Source organism: Xiphophorus couchianus, chromosome 7 (assembly GCF_001444195.1).
Source record: "Xiphophorus couchianus chromosome 7, X_couchianus-1.0, whole genome shotgun sequence".
Taxonomy (NCBI): Eukaryota; Metazoa; Chordata; class Actinopteri; order Cyprinodontiformes; family Poeciliidae; genus Xiphophorus; species Xiphophorus couchianus.
The window spans coordinates 4,178,589-4,198,316 of NC_040234.1; the positions used below are offsets into that span (position 1 = coordinate 4,178,589).

General features: G+C 40.1%; 2 protein-coding genes across 12 annotated transcripts in view; one reads left to right on the forward strand and one right to left on the reverse strand.

Moving 5' to 3' along the window:
• Window positions 1-19,728, forward strand: part of caska (calcium/calmodulin-dependent serine protein kinase a) — a 145,532-nt gene that overhangs the window by 82,410 nt on the left and 43,394 nt on the right. For all 11 annotated transcript variants that reach the window (XM_028022160.1, XM_028022161.1, XM_028022163.1 and 8 more), the window contains exons 6-8: window positions 9,867-9,969; window positions 14,936-15,111; window positions 16,685-16,807. In XM_028022160.1, the coding sequence (XP_027877961.1) occupies window positions 9,867-9,969; window positions 14,936-15,111; window positions 16,685-16,807 (402 nt within the window). The remainder of the gene's footprint in view (window positions 1-9,866; window positions 9,970-14,935; window positions 15,112-16,684; window positions 16,808-19,728) is intronic.
• Window positions 2,883-8,318, reverse strand: gpr34b (G protein-coupled receptor 34b). Its single transcript, XM_028022173.1, has 3 exons — window positions 7,930-8,318; window positions 6,126-6,678; window positions 2,883-6,035 (listed from the first exon to the last, which is right to left on the reverse strand). Exons 2-3 carry the CDS (start codon window positions 6,650-6,652, stop codon window positions 5,483-5,485), a joined length of 1,080 nt encoding a protein of 359 aa, XP_027877974.1. The 5' UTR covers window positions 6,653-6,678; window positions 7,930-8,318; the 3' UTR covers window positions 2,883-5,482.

Here is a 19,728-nt window from a genome sequence, read left to right on the forward strand (position 1 = left end):
TACTTTTACCCTGCAAACATGCAGTGGAGAACTTTTATGTTTCACTGTGGAACTTCTAAAAGCAACACTAAAAAAATGGGAGTAAGATAAATCCGTTTGGTCACATTACAGTTTCCCATTCAGCCACAGGAACAATGGATTTAAAGGCAGACGGAGATGTCTTAAATTCATTGAAATATAATTTTTTGCCCCTAAATATGTTAATCATGTGTTGTAAATTTTGTGGCAGGACCGTTTCATCTTGTATATTCCATGTAGCAGGACTTTTCTGTCAGGGAAAAAGTTTGACATCTTCTTTGCGTTCTGTGACTCAAGGCAGTTGAGGCCACCGCTAACTAGCTGCTAACATAGCATTGCTAGCTAGCTAGCTTTTTTGCATCTATCATCGAGACGGTTAAGTCTACCGCAAGCTAGCTACTAACATAGCCTTGCTAGCTAGTTTTTTTTGCATCTATCATCAAGATAGTTATGACTACTGCTAACTAGCTACTAACATAGCCTTGCTAGCCAAATAGCTGTTTTGCATCTATCATTGATTAAGTGTTCATTTATTGCTGGTTGGCTGGACAATGTTTATCTTTGCCTCACTTTTATGCCACATTCATTCTGAGCATAAAAGCTCGGCACTACAATGACAAGACTGTAGACAGACATATATAGTGTGAGAAACACAAAGCTGCCACAAGAAGACCCCAGAAACTTGACAGTTTTGCTCCCGTGGCGTGGCTAAAGTTAGCATTGATCTAGGAGCAGCGTTTGATGCGACACAAACTCTGGAGTCTGAGGTTTAGTGGATTTTATACATAGTGGTCAAACGCTGGTCTTACTTACTTAGGAATTTTATTTCAACAAAGTTGTTGCTATAAAGGCAAATACAGCTAAAAATGAGAAAAGAAACATGGAGCATCACACCAAAAGAGAGCAGAGAGCCACAGATGTCTTAATTTAGTAAGAATGTGATACAGTTATAAAGTTAATCTTGCAAGGATTACCAGTTCTTCCTCCATTCTATAAAAATAAATACATGTATAAAATATGGTGTTTTCTTTTGTACATGTGCCCGATATAGGTCACAAATGAGCAGAAACTGCTGTATGTCTTTCAGCTACAGTAAAGTAACATGTAAATCTAACATCGTATTGGCACAAAGTAAAATCTTTATGTTTCATTAACTGCAGCCTGCCTTTATCCTGGATAACCGCTAATGTCCGTCTACATCCCGATCATATAGTCACCACTGTTAGGTTCTTCTTTTTTGGACCTCTAGAGAACATTATCTACTTTTTTGTTCTAAATAATCAGCAACTTGGTAGCTGAGTAGCAGCAGAAAGAGGAAATCTGACGTCTTTTTTTTTTTTTTTCTGAGAACAGGGCTAAAAACCCAGGAAAGCTCTTCCTTAGAAAAAGGGTTCTCCTAGCAGCCCTTCAGAAATGTTGCTGTTCTGAGAACTTGTGTTCTTCATCAGATGCTCTGTTTCAGCTCTGAGCTGCTGGAACATCCCCAGGCGTCAGTGAATCTCTTTTGCTTCATAGTAACTTTTCCTTTTTTTGTTTTTTTAAGAATACATTTCAAATGTCCCTACTAGTATTTTTCTAATCAAATAATATTAATTTTTGCACATTTTTATAGCTGCAGTGTGTAACTGTAACAAAAACATCGTTTTTTACATATTTGTTTAAAGTGTTTCTATATTATGGCAGTATAATATGAGACATCTTAATCTGTGAAGAAGTTGAGCTCTTCTGCCGCCTCCCTGTGGTCTTATTGTCATCTGTGGAAACACACGGCTCAGTCAGAAACAACCAGAGCCTGGCACTGTCAATCACTCTTGTGTACACCCTTCTCACATCCTCCCACTTTGCTCTCTGCTACTCTACAGCTCCTTGCTGGCAGCGTGACCATTAATCGTCAGCTTTCTTGGAACAGCAATTTGCTTTTTTTTTTAGCACATTTAGCAGCGGCTCCACGGTAAGGCTTGACAGCGCTAAGCCCCTCCTCTTGGCTCTGATTGGTTGTAGAAGTTACACACTGCAGCTCAAACTTTCTGTTTTTATCATTTATATTTAGTTTATTTTCTCTCAACTCTTCCTTTTGTTAACATCCTTGTTTCCATTTCTGTTGTCTCCCCCTAGTGAATTATTTATATGAGCATATCATCTTGCAGGTTTTAGTATTATTACCCAGAATAATGAATGTTCGTTTTTATTTCTTTTGAAAGACAAATGGTTTCCTACACACAGATTCTGTCATGTATCTGTAACCATTACTTCTGATCACTTACTGTATTTCACAACACTGCGGTTAAATGGAGGCGCATATTTAAAGGGACTACTTCAGCATGTGACATCCTGTGACACCACGAGAATCTAAGATAAAATAAAGAAGATAACTGTTAACCTCCACTTGTTTGGTTTACTATTAGGTTCAATCTCCAGATGCCCGAAGGACCCCAAAATGTTTAACCCAAATCACAGAGTTTAAAGGATATTCTTACGAATATTTAGGAAATGTATATAAACTTCTCAATATAAAAAATTTATTTAAAAAACATGTAAAAATGTCTCATTAGCCTTGAAACAGGCATATAAGCACAAGATTGTTCATTCTAATTGACCTAAAACAGAAAACGCTGTGAGGTTTTTATCGAGTGCATGTAAATATGTGGTTCACATGTCTGTCCTGCTTCTCCACTGTTCCATTTTGAACTAATGAGTTACATTTACTGAACATAAAAATGTGTTTAGTGCATCATGGGTGAGTGAAAGCTGAGGAATTTCTGTAACATCCTACCATCGTCCTGAAGGGGGCGATGATGTTCCAGCTCAGAAGCACTGCAGAAGGAGTCAGTGGTGAAGAGTATCACTTTGCATTTGGTAAAAAGATGTTTTTAGATGTTTATTCAGTCTTTATGAAATATGATCCTCTCCTTGTCAGTTTTCTACCAATACTGAAGAATATGGCCCTTTATTTAACCAGATAAATAAATGAATACATCAAATATTTGAGACTGGGGTGTCTTTTCCATGGGTTCTCTGGTCAAGAGGTCAACTGCACACACTTCAGAAACACAAATCACTTCAAATAAAACAGCAAATAGCAGCAATCATGTATATTGATTCCTGTAGTGATCAGATGTTTATTGCATTTTATATGACGAAATACATGATTCTCTTCTAGTCTTTCCTCATTTCTCAGACTTAGTGAGACTCTCTTAAACAAACCTGGATGATTTTTCAGAGGAGTAACCTAATTAAATAATCAATAACATTTCAATCACCCTTCCTCCATTCTGCTACCCCATAATAACCTAAACACAACCTCCTGCTCCCTCCCTGGCAACGTCCAAACCGGGGAACAAAACAACTAAACATTGATTGTATCTACATTTATTTTGATTGTTGGATTGAAGACTGGACGGAGACAAATGTTTCTGAGCAGATCTCTGAGAGCATTTTAATAATCTCTATTGTTCTACCATACAGAGCAAGCTTTTAATAAATCACAACCTGTGTTTTAAAGCATCTCTAATAAATACACAATTATTAAATCCGGGTTTGACCACTGGTCCTTTTATAGCCGCCCCCATAAAAGTTTCCTTTTTGTTTTCACTTCTAAAATAAAGAGTTAATGAAACTCAGCTCAGGATTGAACTCATTCCTGCTCAGTCTGGCGTAAACTTTTAACATTTGGAACTACAGGCTGATAAATGCAGCACAGACTTTTTAAAACACAGACAATCAACTTCAGCATCATCACACAGAGGATGAACATGCAACTAAGCTAAAGAAAACTCCTTTAGGCTCATTAAAGAAATGTTTTGGCTTCTGGACGCCCCCCAGGCCACTTCGCCCCTGGCAGAGAAGCATATTATACATAATAAAAAAATAAAACGGCTGCTTTGATTAATAAGCCCTTTTTAGTATATGACCAATATGCAGTGTATATATTTACATTCCCATTCTTCAGGGTTCCCTTGGTTCAAGGAAGATTGTTTGACTCAAAAGTTACAGCAAATGCCTCGTCTGCTTTTTATTTCCTCCTCTCCTTTTTTCAAATTGATGACTTGCAAATCCAAGTTCAATCAAATCAGACAAATTCCCAAATGGGCAGCATGATGGATAACTTCGAGGTTTTATTTTCTCGCCTTTTTTTTCTCTTTCCTTCCCCAACTTGTGCTTCAAGTTGAATCAACACCTACAAATCTGACAAATTTCTTAAATGGTAAACTTAACAGATGGCTATAACTTGTACTTAGTAAAATGTAATGTAGAGTTTAAAATCTAAAAGTCGCTCTTTGTAGTAAGTGAATTTTAGTAAACGAGGCTGCTACGATTTATACTGTGGTTTCAGTGGATTTAGGGGAATCAGAGTCAAGAGGGTTGAGTATGTACACCACATTTTCAGATTTTTATTTAAGAAGAAGTAAACACTCGCCCTGCCTTGAGGGGTATAGATTATGGATGAATGAAAAACCATGACTCCTTTTCATTTTGCTCCACATTTATGCATTGCTTTGTGTTGGTCTGTATGGAAGTGTTCACCTGCCATCAATTCAGAAGTATCTTGTTGTAACGACAAAGTTTTGCTACAGTAAGGTGTAAAAATATGTTTCTCTGACAGATTATGACTTAGGATCTCCCTCTGACTCCATCTTCTCACTCTTGTTTCTCCTAAATATCTAGCTGTACAAACTTGACTGGTACAAACTTTCTTGTTTAAAAGGGAGCCTATTTTAGTTTTAATGACTTGTAAATCTTGTTATATATTAACAAGAAACTTTTTATTTTAATGAGATTCTGCACCTGAATTTGTGCCTCTGGCTGTTAAACGCATCCATACGTCTGAAACACAAAAATCCAAATACAATACATTTAATTTTGCATTTGTAATGTGATGAATTGTGAAAGTCAAGGGGTTTAAATAGTTTTGCAAGACACATTACATCATGCTCCTTCCCTATATATGTATATAAATAGTTATACTAGCAATAAATGCATAAATAGAGCTAATATTTTTGGCTACATGCAGAGTTTCCCCCAGAAAACCTTCGAAACCCGGTGGTAGGGGCACCAGGGCAGTCCTCCAGCAACCCAACATGCTTTTGTGTTTAAAAACTTGTAAAGTTACAAAAATTTGGAGGTGCACAAGCAGGCATCATAAGTTGGAAGTAATAGTGTGTGAGGCCAACAGGCAGGTGCAGGTGGTCACCCAGTTCAATGCGTCAACTATAGAACTTTATCTGTCTTTACTTTCACTGTTATTGGTATATAGCAAACACTATTTAAAATAAATAAATGGCGCTTAGCCTGCTGGGGGGACAAGTAAAGTCTGATGACCTGCCAGGCTCCTGATACACAGAGGAGAAACTTTGTTGCCTTATCCATCAGTCCCCACATTGAATTTTTCAAAGTTGAAGACAAAAACTGGGAGTCCCAGTTTTTAAGTCTCTGGTTCTGCTTATTCTCCAGCTCAGCTGGAGCTTTATAAAACATATTTTTTCTCGTTCATATTGTCGAGGGCATTCGACTGTCTCTTGTCACTCCTGCTGTCCTGTTCGGTGCTGGAGTTAGCCCCGCTGGTTCCGCTGATGTCTCGGGTGCAAAACACACTCGACATGAAGCGCCGCACCTCCTTCCTCATTGAGGCGGACAGCAGGAAGAACATGACGGGGTCCAGGCAGCTGTTGAGAGCGGAAAACACCAGCGAAATCTCGTTGAACTTGTCGGCCAAGTTGCGCATCTCCAAGGTCTCCTTGGTGATCTGGGTTTTTATGTAGAAGACCCGGAAGACGTGATAGGGGACGAAGCAGATGACGAACAGAAACAGGACAAAGAAGGACTTGCGAGCAACTCGACTGTAGTGGGGGGCTGTGGGCAGGTCCGGTCTCTGCTGCGACCTCCGCAGGAGTTTCAGGGCGATCTTTCCGTAGGACAACACCAGAGAGACGAAGACCAACCAGAAGACGACCAGCACAAAGATGTTGATGTGTACTTTCAGCATGCCTTCCTGCGGAATTGTCTTGTAGTGGAAACACCTGAAAACAAAACAAAAAAAACAGTCACCTGCTGAGACTTTTGAAGCAAAGCACAAGACCAATGTGTAACCTCTTCTAACTGCAACTTACCTTTTTGCATTGACACATTTGTCATTGCTTTCAAGGACGAATGGGATCATGAAAACCAGGGCCACTGCCCAAATGATGGCGCAGACGATGATGCTCCACCTCGGGGAGCTCAGATTATGCCGAGTACGCGCACTGCCGTAGATCTTCAGGTAGCGGTCGATGCTGATCAGCCCCAGCAGGGTGATGCTGACATACATGTTCATGTAGAAGAGGTAGCCCACTAGCTTGCACATTGTGTGCCCTAGCTCCCACTCGTTCTGCTGGAGGTGGTACTGGATCCTGAACGGCAAACAGACGACCAGCAGCAGGTCCGCGAACGCCAGGTTCATGAGGAAGATCCGTAGGGAGTTCTTCTTGGAGTGAACGAAGAAGAAAACCCAGAGAGCCACCAGATTCCCGGTGAGACCCAGGATGAAGATGATGGAGTAGAGCACGGCCAGCGGGGTCTGGAGCATTTTGTCGTCCACCTCTTCGCTGGTGTTACACGCTTTTGAGGTGTTCGGGGTCGTGAAAGTGGAGGTCATCATGGCGTTGTGATTCTCAACCCTACCGACTAACAGATGAGATGAAGCGAGAGGGGTTTTCATTATAGTTCACTTTTAATTTGTTGTGACTTTTTTGTCTAATTCAGTTCATTTTACATTATGTTTGGAGTGTGTTTGGTAGTTGTAATGAGTTAAAATGAGTTAAATGTTGTTTAGTTTCAGGTTAGTTTTTGTTTGTTATAGTAGTGCTTTTAGTTTTTCATACTTTGACCTTTTTGAATTCTGTACCTAAGAATTAACCAAAGCATTGTACTGTGATTACCATACATCAATTGGGTAATGAATACTCACACCAATTCAAAAAATGTATTCAATTATTGATGAGCAACAACTGACTCTGGTGTTTTATCCCAACTTTAGCTAACACCATTTTGCGGACTAATAATTAGTAAGGCAATAAGTGCTGCCAGGAGGAGCATGGAATGCCGTAATTTGCTGACAGGTGACTTAAAATTATTTTGTAGGGGTGAAAAAAACTATTTCACATTAGTCTGAATACATAGATGCAGGGGTCTCAAGGTCCAGTCCTCGAGGGCCGCTGTCCTGCAGTTTTTAGATGTGCCACTGGTACAAAACACTGGAATGAAATGGCTTAATTACCTCCTCCTTGTGTAGATCAGTTCTCCAGAGCCTTAATGATCTAATTATTCTTTTCAGGTGTGGTGCAGCAGAGGCACATCTAAACGTTGCAGGACAGCGGCCCTCGAGGACTAGAGTTTGAGACCCCTGACATAGAGTAATAAATACAAAAACGAGGGATCTTGTATCTACACTTTAAGTATGTTTTAGTTAGTTTTACAAACATACAGTATAGTTCCAGTTAGTTATATTTTTTCCACATTAATTACTGTTTTTATTTATTTCAGTAAACAAAAATGTCTTTTCTGTCAGTTTTCATTATTCTGTTAGGTTTAGTTAACTATAATAACTTTGGTAGTTTTTTTTCTGTAAGCTATGTTTCTGCCTGCTTAGTCAATTATATATTCAGAGCACACCCAAAAGCTTCCTGCCTAATATCTGCTGCACTTTGCTTAGTTACCAATCTGTTGTGGTATCTGACTTTGTTCCTAATCTTGCAACAAACCATCTGCTGGTTGGACTGCATGAGCAAATACACTAAAATGTTGCTGTGAGGTCTCCTTATCAGCACATCTTTGACATCACTAATGGTAAAAGAAGAAGGAAGCTAGTTTGACATTTCTATAACCTCCTTTGTATTTCTCACTGCAGGAAAAGGGGGGAAAAATAATCAAACTCACCTTGTATATCAACAAATCCACATTTGACTTTCCTTTGAGTTGAGTCAGTACAAAAAGAATCCTAAACCAAAAGACGACTTAGAAAGTTTCAGATCTCCTCCTCATGTTTCCGTAGGTTCAGATGCAGAAATAGAAGCAGAGTGAAGTGAAACCAGTTCTCTGATGAGTCCTCTTCGATCTGCCGCTGCCACTCTGGTCATTGTCCCTCCCTGCAATGAGAGGCTGCGCTCTCTCAGTAACGCCGATGTGCAGAATGCTGTGGTGTTGAGCAAGAATGAACGCTGCGAGTGCGGCTACTCCCCCAGGCTACTCCCCCTTCTTTCCTCTCACGGTCTATACACAGCGGAGGCATGCAGGCAGTACAGAAGGCAGGCCCGTATCTGCGGGATCTGATTACAGCTCTGATGTATTGCTTAGTGGAGACAGCTGGGAGAAGATATGACACCTATCAGTACTGCTGTGTGTGCCCACAGCAGTTAGATCAGTGTTGTCAGAGGGAAGCTAAGCCCGGTTGGATCTGGCAAGCTGTGACAATTCATTTACGCCCAAACACTGTGACTTTTTAAAACTGTAACCTTAATAGGACGGAGGTGAAAAGAGCACTGTAGTTTTGGCAAAATCTCAAATTAGGTCATTTATAGTTATAGTTGATACCCGCCATTGCCTGGTTAAGATTAAACAATTTCTTTGTGGAATGTATTTATTCTAGGAAAACTTCTCTGTTTGCATTTTTTTTTTTAAAGAGCATATCTAAACCATTTGAATATTCTACTAAACAGTTGTATACTGCTTTGTGTTGGTCTTTCACATTAAATTCCAATGAAATATATTTGTGGTTGTAATGTTGCAGAATACAGAACAGTTTAAGGGGTATGAATACTATATCTTATCCGTTTGTCTTGTCTGTGTGTCAGAAAATAGAAAAATGTCAGTGTCGTAGCGTCCACCTGCATCATAGGGCAAGTTCCTTCTGAATGACGCTGTTGTACTAGTCATTCAGGTCGCGTGTTTTTCCTGTCTATTATTGCCATGCTAGCAGAGTTTATGGCAACGTTTACATGAGACTGCTGCTTGGAAACTGTCTGTATTTTTTGGATATCGGTTGGGAAGAAGTTCCACATTTATTAGACAGCCCCGTCAAGAAACCGCGAGTCAGCTGTAGTTGTCATGCCAGGCCACTAGATGGCCCTGTGATTTTAATATGTCGTTAAATGTGTGTGAGCTTTTGACCCATTAGCTTCCACTTCATACTGAACAGTAACCCACCTCCCATTAGCGAAGTGCTGGTGGAACACCTATATTCCTCATCAGAAATTGTGCTAAACTAAACAGGTTTATGTATCACAACACAGCACAACGCTATCCGCCATTCACTCTTGAGATTTATATATATATATATATATATATATATATATATATATATATATAATATTATGATTATGTTGGAGTGTCATCTGTATCGGTCATCTGTATCGAAAACCCTATTAGTAACAGGTATATTTTGGCGCCATGAGGTTTCGTTAGGGAGTGTTTGAAGACATACTGTATATGCAGGCTTAGAAACTAGTCGTAAACAGAAACCACTGCAATCAGAGCTTCCATAAAACGTTAATGTTGGTCCATTTCACAGGCCAATTATGTTGCAGTGCCGTAAACCACTTCCATCACTTTACATCATTTTCACATTAATGCATTTCCTCTAATTGTTCTGAGGTCTTCCTACATGTGAGGTCAGATGCACATCGCAAATAATCTGTGTGACGCTACACTTCCCCACTGTGATTAAACTCTGTGTGAGTGTGTGTGAGATCACTGTGGTGGCTTGGGCGTGTCGTTGCTCACATGATTTGTGTGTTATTTTGAAGGAACTTCACCCTCTAATTAGCCTAGTGCCACCATGAACTGATGAGCCTCCGTTCCTCTGCTCTCACCCTCAGCCTCACTGCGTGCTGCTGGCGTCCAAAGAGAACTCGGCTCCCGTCAAACTGGGTGGGTTCGGCGTGGCCATCCAGCTCGGAGAGTCCGGATTGGTGGCAGGAGGTAAAGTAGGAGTTCTCCCTCCGCAGGGTTCATAATACCCACGTTCCCATGATTTTCCCACTTTTCATGTGGGAAACCTGTATGTAAAAAAAATAAATTAAAACATCATATCAAAAGCAGACATGTTTTCTGTGACTCTGCTTGTACTATTAAGCGTTTACAGGAAATCATCCATGCAATACTTTCTGAGAAGCTTTACAGGTGTTTTTCCTTTGAATTCTTCCCAGCTGGGTTTTATTTCTTTCTCCGTAATAAAAAAAGGTAAACTAAACATGTGCGAGCACGCTCATGTTGGCTCATCACCAAGTCAAACATAGAGTTGACAAACTGAAGCTGAATCCAGTCTAAAGCACATCTATCAGACACTTTAGGTTTGTCTCAGATCCAGTAACTAGCAAAAAAAAAACGTTCATGTGCTTCACATGTTCTCATGTCAGAGCAACAAAACTCAATTAATTTTACTGGGATGTAAGTAACACAAAGTAGTTCATAAATGTGAGGAGAAAAAAGTGCCATGGTTTTCAAAATGAAAGAAACATTTTACATAACACCGCCAGAATGTGGCGTGTTTGTAATCAGCCTGATGCTATAATTCTTAGTAATTCTTAGTAAAAGAGTGAAAATCTCACTGTTCAAGTTCACATTCAACAATGGAAAGAGAATGGAAGAACTGCAGCCCTGCCACGGCCGGTGACGTCTAAAAAGCGCCTGGACAAGGATAATGTCAGTCAGGGAAGAAGCTAAGAGGTTCATGGTAACTCTGGAGGAGCTGCAGAGATCCACAGTTTACCGTTTTACGTCTATTCTGCCCATTCTTAAAAAGTCTTAAATTCACGTATCTAAAATTAAGGCCTTAGTATGTAAGTTAGCCTTTAGCCTTAACTACAGTTATTACCGGCCTTAAATTGTATCATTAAAGGACTATTTAATCTTATGTAGTTTTTGTTCCTTGTGGGACTTTTGTGTCATGCATAAGTTTGAGTCGCGGTCAGACGTCTTCATCGCATTCTGTGACTCATGGCGATTGAAGCTACCGCTAAACAGCTGCTAACATACTCTTGCTAGCTAGCTAGCTTTTTTGCATCTTTTCTGGCTGATCGGCTCGACACACAGGAAGTGACAAACGACAGCGACAAAAGTTGAACATTTTTCAAGTTTCTTGTGTCGTGTCACTAGCCCATGTGTGCATGTTTATGTGTACAACCACAAAATTACAAAATTACACACGGACGAATGCAATTGGTCAGTTGGCTGGAGAAGAGCTAATGATTGTCGCCTCGTGTTTGGCCCTCTGGACACAGGAATCAGTCAACACTGTGTGGCATAATGGGTCTGTAAACTTGCATAGTCAAAAGTTTCAGACTAACACCTGTAAACCCCACAGCCAGGTGTACTGGAACCAGATGGCTTCCCGCCTATCAGTCTACCATCAGCTGCTGGTGATGCTGGTCCGGGTTCTCAGAAGGAGACAGCAGCTGGTCCTCTTCCTGTTTTGCCTTTATTTAACAGAATATGCGACTGGGATCAGTGCAATTTAAAAATCAATCAATCAATCAAATTTTATTTGTATAGCACATTTCAGCAGCAAGACATTTCACCTACATCATCATTACAAACACAGAAACACAATGCAAGATAGAATCAACAATCAAAACACAGCATTAAGTCAAGTTCCATCAATAAATTTGTAATTGATTACGTTTCAAATACAAAAAGACTGATACCAGTTAAACGAGGTCCACTTTTTGTTATTTTGTGCTATAATTAAATACTCCACAAGCCCTAAAACTTGTCCACGTTCTTCCTCTACTTCTCTACTAACTTCTACAACTCCAGCCTTACAGTTCGAGTCGGTCTCACAATGAGGCTGACAAACTCCAGCCTCTGCTTTCCTTCTTTTTCCTACAAAATGCACTGATTCTCAGTCTTCCACAGAAACTATTTCTAATGAGTTTTCAGCTCATGAATTAAGGAACTGAACAACCTTGTGGATCTGTTCTGGATCATGTTACCATCGGCTTGTTGCAACCAACATATTTTAATTTCCGTTTCTGCATCTATGGAAATAACCGAAGATAATAAAGCTTAAAGGGGCAGTATTATGCAAAATCAATTTTTTTTAGCTTTACATCATGTTATAATGTTATTCCTCATCAAAAACTTACCTGGAGTGTTGCGTCTTTCTTGTATGTTTGAGAAATCCTTTTATCTCCCGTGGCAACCAATCAGCTGGGTGGACCTAGCAAGGACAAAGCCCATCCTCTGAGTAGTTTCCAAACTTTCAAGTTTCTGCCTCACAGAGCAGCCCTCCTTTGGGACTCCCCCACTCAGCTCCTTCAGACTAGCCAGCAGCAATTAGCAAACATTTGGTGTAACTGCATCTGCGGAGCTCATTATAGCAGCTACTTCTCAGTAGTTGTTAAAGGGTTAATAGAAGAGCCATGCTGCGGTGACTTCCTGAAGGTGAAGTTTTCAAGCCAATTTCAAGCCTTTAAAATACAATGTCAAATTTCTTTTGAGCCATATTTGATATATGCAGCATTTTTATAACAACTGTAGGTAACATTGTTACTTCACTGTGCTGTCAGATGATTCTGTGTGGTTGTACAACACACAGTAGTGCCCCTTTAAAAATTGTAAAATAGAGCTATAAGCGGAAAACGTTGATCTGGTCAGCTGAAGGGTGGTGCAGCTCTCAGGTCCTGGATCAGGTCTTTGCAGCTCTCCTGTATTCTAAACACACAACTTTCACTTCTCGTGTGTCTGCTGTGGATACTTCGACACCTGGTACTTCTCTCTTTTGTTCTCTGACACCAGGCAGGGAGTGAGTTGCCACATTTTTACCTAATACCTCTTCGGAATTCACCTTGTTGTCGTTGGAAAAATACTGGCTTCATATGCGTCTTATCTTCAAAGGAAATGAGAACAAAGACTGCCTGAAGTACTGTACATGTCCCATGTTTTCCATTTAACTAGTTTTTCCTCTTTTTTGACTCTGACTCATCCTCTGACTTGGTTTCATTTTTTTGATGCCTGAAAAGTTGACTGGTCAGTGTTCTGTGGTTTAATAATCAAGATAATATTTCTTTGAAAACAGGCACTAAGACTTGATACTGTGACCAATCATGAAACAAGGAATAAACATTAGATTTTGTCAAATGCCATCCGTAAGCAAATATTTAACAAATACATTGCTCAATGTTCCAGTTACTAGGAATCAGAGGAAGCTCTAAAATGGTTTGTTTTTAGTCTTGATTTAAAGTAAATCAGTGTTTTGGAAGTTTTGCAGTTTCCTGGAAGTTTGTCCCAGATTTGATTAGAAGAAGTTACATAGAAAAAAAATGTCTTCTTCCCACTGTTGGCCCCTCCTGTGTTGAAGTCGAGTTCATCTATAACAGATCCAGATGAACTGAAGTGATGAAGTATTCACACCTTTTGAGATATATATATATGGATGAGAAAATATACACATATATATATATATACTGTGTATGTGTGTGTGTGGGCGTGTGTGTGTATTTTTTTCACATTTTGTACCATGGCAACCGCCAACTTGAGTGTACTGTATTTAGATGTTACGTGATAGACCAACCCAATAAGGTGGTTCATATTAGGAAGTAAAGCAAAATGAGACATGGTTTTTGCAATGTTAGCTCAGATGCTAATCGTTAAAGTTTGCTGTGTAGTTTTATTCAACCCCATTTACTCTGGTGGCCCTGAATAAAATCCAGTACAACCACTCAGAAGTCTCCTAAGCCATTACTTGTCAGACTTTAATTTGAAGGGGAAAAAAACTACAAATACATATTTTTTTCCTTCCACTTCACAATTATGTGTCGCATTGTGTCGTCCTAGCTAGGCCTGTCACAGTAACAAATTTTGCTGGACGATAAATTGTCCCAGGACTTATTGCGATAAACGATAACATTGTTGTTTTGAGACGATTTTCTAGTAAGAGTGGCATAAAAATGCAAGAACCGATTCTCAGATCGATAAACTTTAAATTCTAATGAACATTTAAACACTGGAACTGGATGACATTTGGAATATCTAATATAAATAAAAAAGGAACAACAAATGAAATAAATTATTAAGTCTCTGTAAATAAAATTATTTTTCAAAAAAAGGGATAGTTGAGACCAAAACACTAGACTGAAGTCTTTTATCTTTCAGTTTGTAGTAAAAAAAAAAAAAAGAGAGAGAGGGAGAGAGAAAAACAATAAATCAAGCAAATGAAAATTAGAGTTTCTTTTATCATGCAATTAACTGATTTACTGTGACTTGCCTAGTCCTATCAGATAAAACTGCTATAAAATCCATTGATGTTCATGGTTGCAACGTGATCAGTTATGAAAACAAAATATGTGCGGTAACTCTTCCAAAGCATGCGTTGGTACAAGCTAGTTCCAGGTAATACAATCTTTTTTTTGCTTTAATTATCAGGAACTCTTCAGTCTTTGCTGCAACATAACCAGCTGAAGTGAATACCAAAAGATCCTGGGTTGGTTTATATATGTTATAAAATTATAAAAACAGTCTTGGTTGTGTGGTTTGTGGCTGTGGGCAGATAAACCTCTGCTGGCTCCCACATCCCCTGAGAGTCTGCTTGAACTGGACGTCGTTTGACTCAAACAATGTTTCTACCATAAGAGGCAGCAAAACACGTTGAATGCCAGAGCTCAGAAATACATTTTAAAACGGCTGTTTGGACAGTAAAAAAAGAAGCTTTCTTCACATGTTCAGAGTGAAAAAGTAGAAAGGTTTGTTTCCTCTTTCTGTCCGCCACTCATCTGCTGTTAGCCGCTTGGCAAATAAACTCTGACCCTATCATTTGAAAACGAGGAAGGCTTCTTAATCCCTTCCTCTTGTCTCTATTGTGTAAAATTAGAAGTTGGAACGGGATTGCGGGGCTGTAATTGTTTCATGTGGACGATCGTGATTTACCTGCGTGTCTCTGTGGCCGCAGGGCGTGTGGGGACGCCCCACTTCATGGCGCCGGAGGTGGTGAAGAGGGAGCCGTACGGGAAGCCTGTGGACGTGTGGGGCTGCGGGGTCATCCTCTTCATCCTGCTGTCGGGCTGCCTGCCCTTCTACGGCACCAAGGAGCGACTGTTCGAAGCCATCTGCAGGGGCAAATACAAGGTCAGGGGTCACGATACGGAACCGGCCGAGGTCAGCCACCCATCACGAGTCGACACACCGTCGGTTTCACCAGAACCTCCATCAGGCAGCATGTAGAAAGAGAGACATACTGCCTAATGTAAAAGGAAAAGATCCTTATAAATGATATTATTTATCATTTAAATAATAATAATTTATAATTATATTATTCTCAATAATTTAAAGAATTATTTAAAATATAAATTAAGTCATTTATAATTTCGGGTTTTATAAAAATTATTCTAAAAAATGTTTATGAAATAATGTATAATGTATTTTTCTTCAAACTACTCTTTCTCATCCAAATTTTTTTGCTTACGTCAGCATGTTCACTTTAAGCTCTAAACGAATCAAATAGCCAAATAAATTAATTAAAAAAGAAAGATTGAGACACGACAGCAGCTGCTAACAGATTTAAAAAAAATGTTTTTAAATACTTTATATTTAATGATCCACACACCGACATTGCTTTGATTTTCTCAACTCTCTAAAGATGTAGAGCTTCCAGAATGTGCAATGCAAGGCAAAGTTTGGAGGACTCTCAATCACAGTTACCATAGTAACAAACCTGCCTTCATACATACCTTACACAACCAAACGATGAGCCAACTGTCAACTTACACCACCTGTTAAAAGTCCGTCTGTTTGTTTAGCACTACATTACCCAAGATGCATCTGTTTTTTTTGTGATTCCGTTTCACGTAGTTGAGTGGCTTGTTTTTCTGTGCTACTGTGTGGCTCAGTGGCATGAAAGTGGCATCCGCTGACATCCACCATCAACCTATCTTGGGTCCTTTGTGTATGAAACCTGTGTGCGTTTTTATGATGTAAGTGTGCAGTTTCATGTTCTATATTTGTGTTGGTGTCGGTTGTTGGCCCAGGAGGTGATGGCGTCCTCGTGTTTCTCTGGCTGCCGACAATGCAGGCGTTTAATTATGATAGCTCAGGTTATACTATACTTTGCCAGATACATATTGTTATTGTATTAGTATATGAGGGAATTACTATTCATTTCATGTGTTCTTACGGTTTTTGTCATTTGTATGTTTGTTGCATTTACCCGACTGTTCATTTGTAGTGTTGTGGTGCCCTCCAGTGGATTTCTGTGGTGCTGCAGGCCATTTTCGTCCTGTATCTACGTGTATCTGTGTTTTGCTTGCATGGGTATTGATATGTACCTTTATTGTTTTCTGTTTCAGATGACCACACACACACATACACACACTCTCATATACGAAACATCAATAAACTTTTGAGCTGCACCGTTGGAGTCGCCCTAGTCCTTCTGACCGAGGAAGAGTCGATTGACGAGAGATCTGGATTTAGCGCCTGTTTAGACGCACACAGTCTTCTACACCACCATTCATTTCCCTTTTTTTGTACAAGTCTGTAATCGTTTTGCGTGACCCACTCTTGCCACTACGTTTTACTTGAACACTTTTACGCTGTAAGCATAGCAGACCTTCTCTACACAGGAGGCCTTATGCTGGCGGGCGAGAGTGGAGAGTGTTAAAGCGCAGCACGCTGAACATGTTTTTGTCTCGTTCTTGTATAGATGAATCCCCGTCAGTGGAACCACATCTCAGAGAGCGCCAAGGATCTGGTGAGGCGCATGCTGATGTTGGACCCAGCGGAGAGGATCACCGTGTACGAGGCTCTGAACCATCCCTGGCTCAAGGTAACGCCGCGTTCTGAAACGTTGGGGGGGAAAAAAAGAAAAAAAAAACTCTGCTCAGTGTTGGGTTTCTATCTCACGCTGCCGCTAAAAGAAATCTATAAATGTCCTTCCTCCTTTGGAGAAACATGCTGCTCCTTCATTCTTCATTCTTACGCATCGAAAGTTTGGACTTTTTGGACTTTTTCAAACTTTCCGTGGTCTTTTGGTGTAAAAGACCACGGTGGAAGGGAGACTCGTAGCCTGAAGTTGGAGCGAAATCACCGTCCTCGCTGTGTAAAGACTAAACTGGTGACGGGAAGCGGTGGCTCGGCAGTGGTGCCGCTCGACTTGTTATTGCAGTCGCTTTCATCGCGTCTCCTTCTGTGGGCAGTGGCAGTGGAGACGTGGACATGATTTCTTGACAGCTCGGCATGCCTGGGAGCCGCCTGACACGTCAGGCAGTTGTGAACCTTTCAAAGCCGAGTCTGGTTTCGCTTTTGATATTTTTTTCAGCACAGCTGGAAAAGTTTGGCGCCTGGATTCACAAATGTTCTGACACGACAGTTTCTGTTTTTGACACATGAGAATTGGCCAGGCTGAATACTTACCCTGAATATCTTTGGCACATAACAATCAAGGATTCACACCTATAGTCCAATCATTAGATACATTTTATATATATTTTGTAACTGCGGTGTTTCCTTTAAATAAGAAACACAATTAAAATCACACTTGAATCCATTCGTTCACGTGATAAGTTATTAAAAAAGCGTGCCGTGCCATCCTGCCTTGTGTCAGTGATTCAGCCTGATGGTATTTTCGTATTTTCTTTCCACCCATCGGGCCTCTTGCATTGTTTAAATACCACAACCTTCCTCAGCATAGTTTCTGATCCAGTCCATCCCGTTGTGACCACAGTGGACTCTTAGCTCAGTAGCTCAGTAAGAGTCTCTTAGCTCCTATCATGTCATCTTAGTCATGACTAATGAGTTCAGTGCCGTCCAGTCGTCTGAACAGTCTCTGGATCTCAGTCCAGTGTGGAAGATCTGGGATGAGGCGGAACAGGAGATTCACAACGTGGATGTTCAGCCGGCAAATCTTCAACAACAGACATGTCAACATGGAGCAAAGTCTCAGAGGAATGTCTCCAACACCTTTTTGAATCTCTGTCACAAAGAATGAAGGCTGTCCCAAACCAAAAAGGAAGATGCAAGCCTAACATGATGATTTAATTTCTAGTTATGTTTTTTGTCCTAGGTGCACAGTGGAGTGTTATCGTAGATCCTTTCTTCCTGCAGCTGTTACCAACAAAATCCAGTCCCTGCTGTTATTTTTCCATTTCTTGTAGTCGGTTTTTAAAAGCTCAATTATACAAGAACATTACGTTTCACAATATTAACCTTTGACCTTACCATACTGCAGGGGTGTCCAACTCATTTTCGTGTTGGGTCATGTCAAAAACCTGAATGTTCTTAAAGGGCCGGTTGTTCCAGGATGTACTGATAAAACCCTTTAAATTGCTACAAAATATCAATAAATAGTTGTTTCACCATTCAAGAAGTGTTTCTTAAAATTAAATAAGATTGAACATTTTTTCACAATGATCAGTCCATCCAGGATTCTGTGATTTTTTAAAATTTTTTTATTTTTTTGTGGTTTTATTTGCAATCAAAATCACAGATTTTGTGGCGCTAATTTAGAATCATTTGTAAGGAGTTTTTATGATGTTTGCGCTAATTTGTGATGTTAAATGTGACTTTTTATTAAACGCTGTATCGGTCACAGATAATAACTTGACATACGTTAAGGCTGAGGTAGCAGTCACTCAAACCCAAAGTTTTTGGCCAATTTTGAGGAAAAAATGTCAGTAAAGTCAGAAAACATTTTGGGATCTGTTGATTTTGTGCAAATTTTGTGGATTTGTATAAAACTGGAGGATCTTATTGATATTCTGAGCCTAGACGGCCACACAAAAAAACCACGGCGGGCCACATTTGGCCCCCGAGCCTTGAGTTTGACACATGTGCTACACAGTCTTTATTTCTCATTGAAGGTACACCTACATTCCCCCCTCCCAAAAAACAATACATTTTTACTCTGTTCTATAGATAATAACCCACTGAGGAAGGAAGGGCACTCTGTGATCTGTCGTTAATCTCTAGCTGTGTAAGATTAGCCGCCATTACAGCAGAAGAAAGCAGAGAAAGTTCAGAGGAGCTTGATTGGTTCAGATCCTCTCTGTCAGCTTTCCATTTCAAAACACTGAGTGTGAAACACACTTCACGCTCCAGGTGAAGGGTGTATCTCGAGCTTTTTTTCTCTGTAATCTAAAGCCGGTGCCAGGTTTTGGTCAGGATGAAGACTGAGTGGAATGAAAATGCCACTCAGGCAGGTATGTGACAAGATCACATACCTGCAACGCTGAGGTAATGCTCGAACTGCCAGATGTGATCTGTGCGACGCACGGTTTATTTTTGGATGAACTTACACAGCGGTTGCTCTGTTTTGGACGTTTTTCTGTAAAGCGCATCAGACATCAGCGTGGAAAATCTGTTTTTGACGGATTCGTTGAAACTCGATAGAGTTCTGAGGAAGACCTCTGTTTTTCAGCAGTCAGGTTGTGGATGGAATGACTCTCTTCCTGTGCCCAGGTTGTGGATGTAAACTCTCACCTGAAACCAAGATCTGAAAGCCAAAGAGGCGCCTGTCATGACCCAGTTCTCTGGAATGGGGTCATACTCCAATAGTCTCCTGAGTTTCCTAACTTCTCTCTTTTCCAACCGAAGCAGTTTTGATAGTAGTGAGCTCACAGTGATGACTCAAGGAGAAAAAAAAGTCCCCGTTGTTTAAATGCTTTGTGCATTAATGTAGGGTAACGTTTGGAAAGTTTTTCCAGCCTGGTTAATTTCTTCTACTTCTTATTCTTCTTCTTTTGTCACGGT

Bases quoted from the DNA above. Each gene is read 5' to 3' on its own strand.
- gpr34b (XM_028022173.1), bottom strand. From the start codon at position 6,652: ATGATGACCTCCACTTTCACGACCCCGAACACCTCAAAAGCGTGTAAC. The intron at 6,036-6,125 runs GTAAGTTGCAGT...TTTTGTTTTCAG, and splicing joins AAATGTGTCAATGCAAAAAG to GTGTTTCCACTACAAGACAA.